The sequence below is a fragment of the Lactuca saligna genome, chromosome 7 (assembly GCF_052625555.1).
Source record: "Lactuca saligna cultivar CGN05327 chromosome 7, ASM5262555v1, whole genome shotgun sequence".
In the NCBI taxonomy this organism is placed as follows: domain Eukaryota; kingdom Viridiplantae; phylum Streptophyta; class Magnoliopsida; order Asterales; family Asteraceae; genus Lactuca; species Lactuca saligna.
Window position 1 is genome coordinate 34105935 of NC_136423.1, and position 5348 is coordinate 34111282.

The 5348-nt window shown below is 36.0% G+C and overlaps 1 protein-coding gene across 1 annotated transcript; it reads left to right on the plus strand.

Moving 5' to 3' along the window:
- Positions 1-1074: 1074 nt before the first annotated feature.
- On the plus strand, positions 1075-5052 carry LOC145006290 (uncharacterized). The gene is made up of 2 exons (XM_078965383.1): positions 1075-4222; positions 4426-5052. The coding sequence occupies exons 1-2, from the start codon at positions 1090-1092 to the stop codon at positions 4764-4766; spliced, it is 3474 nt and encodes a 1157-aa protein (XP_078821509.1). The 5' UTR covers positions 1075-1089; the 3' UTR covers positions 4767-5052.
- Positions 5053-5348: the final 296 nt, after the last annotated feature.

Genomic DNA, 5348 nt, shown 5'->3' on the forward strand with positions numbered 1-5348 from the left:
GTAATAAACGAAAATATGAACACTCTGTTATGTTACAAAATATAAATTATGTATCAGAAATTTCTGATTTTAATCACGAGTCATGAACTTAAAATTAGCTAGACGTATATATTATTTCTATGCAACTTGCCTTACAATATTAATTGAGGAATTGAGGAATTCATTGGACAAACCTTACTGTCGACATAGACTCACAGATAAACATTACAAGGGAATATAAGTGGAAACACAGTACTATTTACTTGTCATATAAGACGTAAATGCATAAACTAAATTAAAAAATCTACACATGATATGTTTGAATTTAATAACATCCTTGATATATTCCCGATAAATATACTAAAGCCGCGTATTAAGCATTCACCTTAAATATCGTTCCTTAAATCTAGCTTTCTATAAGAACTCGATTGCCATAATTAATTCAAAAATTATAATAATCTCTTAATATGGAACCCACTTGCACCCAATATGGAGTCATCATTCCTAATCGATTAATACGCAAGTTGAGTTCATAATGGACTACCCATAACAACATTCATGTATTGTACGTCATTTCGTTATTTAATCTGTACAAATGCAAAAATATTATCACAGCTAGCGATTTCTTGTGTTTATTATCAAAACTTAACCAAGTATCGTTTGTAATGATACAACACGTTAGATGCTGAAAACTAGAATTTGCAAACTTGGACTTTGTTTTTTCATTCTTTCTGTATTTATATACATGATCATAATGGTTTTTTTTAAACGTGTATTGTATATTTCGAATCAAGTTAAATAATGATATATAGGGGGCTGAATGGGCAGTATGAACACAACCAGGATAAGCTCGAATAACATCAATAAAGTTTCTTAGCTGAAAAGACTTTGTTTTCACACATTAAGGTTGACAAGGGTCATTCCAATGGACCTCTGTATTGAATAATATATATATATATATATATATATATATATATATATATATATATATATATATATATATATGTATATATATATATATATATATATATATATATATATATATATATATATATGTGTGTATATAACCAGCTTTAAGTTCATAGAAATATCTCCACTTCAAAATCAACAATGGTGTTCAAAACCTTTGTTCTTTTACCTTTCTTAGTACTTGGTGTTCTATCTGCAGATTCTAGCTTAAAAGATGAAGCTGATGCTTTGAAACATTTCAAGAACTCAATCACAGATGACCCAACCGGTGCACTCCTGGATTGGAATCCTGATTCCATCCACCACTGTAACTGGACCGGAATTGAATGTGATGATGTCTCACAACGTGTAGTTTCCATTTCTATTCAACAAACACAGCTCAAAGGCCAAATCTCTCCTTTTCTTGGAAATCTTTCCAGCCTTCAGGTTCTTGATCTTTCTTACAATTCTTTTACTGGAAACATTCCTTCCCAGTTGGGGTATTGCACACAGCTTGCTGGACTTTCCCTTTACACCAATTCCCTCTCTGGGCCGATTCCATCGGAACTGGGAAGCCTCCGGAATCTTCAAATACTTGACCTCGGAAACAATTCGCTAACTGGAATTATTCCGGAAAGCTTGTGTAATGTCACTTCCTTGTTACAACTCAGCCTTGATGACAACAAACTCAATGGTTCAATCCCGGATAGAATCGGTGATTTGATCAATCTTCAGCAACTTGGAGCTTATAATAACCGTTTACAAGGCTCAATTCCTACGTCTGTTGGTAATCTAAAAAAGTTGATAGCTCTTGACTTCAGTCAAAACCAACTTTTTGGTATCATTCCTAGAGAGATTGGAAACTTGTCGAATTTACAAGCTCTTCAGTTGTTTGAGAATTCTTTTTCTGGGAGAATACCATCTGAAATTGGCCATTGCATGAATCTGTCACTTCTTAATTTATACAGCAACAAGCTCGTTGGAAGCATTCCTCCTGAAATTGGAAATCTCCTGGGCTTACAGGTTTTACGGTTATATGATAATCAGCTGAATTCCGCAATCCCAAATTCGTTATTCCGATTAAAATCATTATTGGTTTTGCAACTATCAGAGAATAATCTCATTGGGAATCTTTCTTCTGATATCAGTTCGCTGAAATCATTACAATCTCTTACCCTTCATCAAAATAATCTTTCTGGGGAGATTCCAGCATCCATAACAAGGTTAGTCAATTTGACTTACTTGACAATTAGCTTAAACTTTCTCACGGGATCAGTTCCTTCGAGTATTGGGTCTCTTCATAATCTTAGAAATTTGTCTCTTAGTAATAATCTTCTAGAAGGGTCTATTCCATCAAGCATCACAAACTGCACTAATATCCGTTGGATAGATTTCGCTAGAAATAGGATGACAGGAGAAATGCCTCAGGGTTTAGGGAAGTTGTCAAATCTTACATATCTAGTTGTTAGTGACAACAAAATGTCAGGAAGAATCCCGGATGATATCTTCAATTGTTCAAGTCTTGTGATCTTAGACATGGCACACAACAATTTCACTGGGTTGTTAAAACCGGGTATTGGAAGACTTTCTAATCTCGAAATTCTGCAAATTCAGGGGAATTCCTTTTCTGGCCCCCTCCCAGGAGAACTCGGAAATCTAACTAGTTTGATGTTGTTAAACATGGGACAAAACGAATTTTCGGGTATGATTCCTGTAGAATTCTCTAACATTTCTTCCCTTCAAAGCCTTTCGCTTGGTAACAATAATCTTCAAGGTCAGATTCCAGATGAAATCTTTGAGCTCAAACAGCTTACAGAACTGGACTTGATGAACAACAAATTTGTGGGTTCTATTCTGAATTCTGTTTCAAAGCTAGAGCAGCTTTCTCAGTTGGATGTAAGTAGAAACAGGTTTAACGGCTCAATCCCTGATAGTTTGAGAAAACTTAACAAGTTGATTTCGATAGATCTCTCGCATAACTTGTTCACAGGGTCTATTTCAAGGTTTGTGATTGGAGGTATGAAAAATACACAGATCTTTCTCAACTTGTCCAACAATTTTCTTACAGGAAGGATCCCAAATGAATTAGGCGAGCTGGAGATGATACAAGCGATTGACATCTCAAACAATAATCTGTCAGGAGGGATTCCAGTGACGCTTCAAAGATGCAGAAACTTGAGAAGCCTTGATGTGTCTGGAAATCAGCTTTCTGGTAGTGTTCCAGAAGAAATATTCCCTCCTCTCGATCTGCTTTCCACCATAAACTTTTCAAGAAATCAGTTAGACGGAGAAATCCCTGGAACTATGGCGAATTTGACCGGTCTTACCTCTGTTGATCTTTCACACAACAAATTCAAGGGTTTGATTCCCGATAGTTTTGGCAACATTTCAGTATTGAAACAACTTGACCTTTCTTTCAATCAATTAGAAGGTCGAGTTCCAGATACCGGTATTTTCAGAAACATAAGCGCAGTTGGATTACAGGGAAACCCATCTCTGTGCGTTACAAACAACACCGAATTATGTGCCTCATCAAGTCGATCAAAGCGTTCGCTCTCCAGAAAGGCTGTATTGATTCTTTCAATACTCGTATCACTTGCATTGCTTCTTGTAATCATTTTGGCAGTATTATGTTGTCGGCATATTAGAAAACCAAAAGTCAAAGAACCCGAGAACCCAGAATTACCAGAACACACCGCAGGGTTCACTCTCAAAAGATTTGATAGAAAAGAATTGGAAGATGCTACTGACAACTTCAGTGAAGGTAACATTCTGGGTACAACTAGTTTAAGCACTGTGTACAAGGGTAGACTACAAGATGGGAGGATGATAGCTGTAAAGATTTTGAACATACACCAGTTTTCAGCTGAATCTGACAAGAGCTTTAACAAAGAAATGAACACACTGGGGAAACTCAGGCATAGAAATCTAGTGAAGGTACTTGGTTATGCATGGGAGAGTGGGAAGCTAAAGGCTTTGGTTCTTGAATACATGGAAAATAGTGATTTGGATAGAATTATACACGACTCGGGTATTGATAAATCAAGATGGGATTTGTCTGAAAGAGTAGATGTTTTGGTTTCTGTAGCCAGAGGATTGGTGTACTTACACTCGGGATATGATTTCCCGATAGTTCATTGTGATTTGAAGCCTTCTAACATACTTCTGGATGAAAAGTGGGATGCTCATGTGAGTGATTTTGGCACAGCTAGGATTCTTGGAGTTCATCAACAGGATGGAAGCAGCATATCTTCTGCATCCACATTTCAAGGCACAATTGGTTACTTGGCCCCAGGTAATGAATCACCAACTCCTCTTTTGTCCTTAGCTTTTAGAAAGAAAAAGTAACAATGGTTACACAAGCTTTCAAATTGTGAATCAAAATAGTTTGATTAGTGGATTGAACTTTCTAACATATATAGCTTTTGATGTTATGTTATAATACTTTTCACCTTGAAAGTCACACTAATGCATTGTTAAATTTCTATTTCCCAACAGAGTTTGCGTATATGAAGAAACTAACAACAAAAGTGGACGTATTTAGCTTTGGAATAATAATGATGGAATTTATCACAAGAAAAAGACCAACAGGTGTCCTTACCGAAGAGGAGGGAATCCAGATCACTTTGCCACAACAAGTAGACAAAGCACTATCAAATGGAATAAATGAGCTGATTGAAATTGTAGACCCTGATCTGGCTTCTAATTTCTCCACGAAGCAGGGCTTCATAGAACAGCTACTTAACTTGGCCTCATCTTGCACCAAAACGATTCCAGAGGATCGACCTGACATGAATGACGTCTTATCTTCCCTTACAAAGATCAGTAAGAATGTGTAAATCTTGAAGGTTACAATCTTTCTACAGTGAAAGCTTTGTTCGTGAGTATCAAGAGGGTGAAGATAGATTTTTAGTTTGACCTTTATAGACATGTGTGGGTTGTGTGACTTAAATCTAAGTCAAGAGCCTACTTGCCTATATGGGAAAGGTTGTATACTTGTGTTTTAGTATAAATCCTGGTGTAGTGTAACGCATTAGTTAGAGGAGTTAGTTGTCATAAGTCTAATATGTTTTTTTTCTGCGTACACCAAGAGCAGTTCAAGAAATTCAATGGTGTTTTGTTTCATCCTATTTGCATAGCTTCTTACTTACATATATTACTACTTTAAACCATCCATTCCATAAAACAAATTGGTATTTGAGCTTCAAGGGAGTGATTTGTGTTCAATCAAAGTGAATGACTTTGTGTATTCTTCATCTAATAGGAATTGGACTGGAATGAGGGTTAATGTAACGCCTATCAAATGAAGGAAGGGATTGTACATGGTAATAAAATTCTTGTTTGGAGGTGGTACACTTTAAAGAAACCTACCACCAACGTTGCAGATTATAAGATAAAAAACAGTTATAATTATTAACCAA

What these genes read in the sequence shown, in the direction of transcription:
- LOC145006290 (XM_078965383.1), top strand. Translation starts at nt 1,090, where the DNA reads ATGGTGTTCAAAACCTTTGTTCTTTTACCTTTCTTAGTACTTGGTGTT. An exon ending in AATTGGTTACTTGGCCCCAG is followed by an intron (nt 4,223 to 4,425) that starts GTAATGAATCAC and finishes ATTTCCCAACAG; the next exon opens with AGTTTGCGTATATGAAGAAA.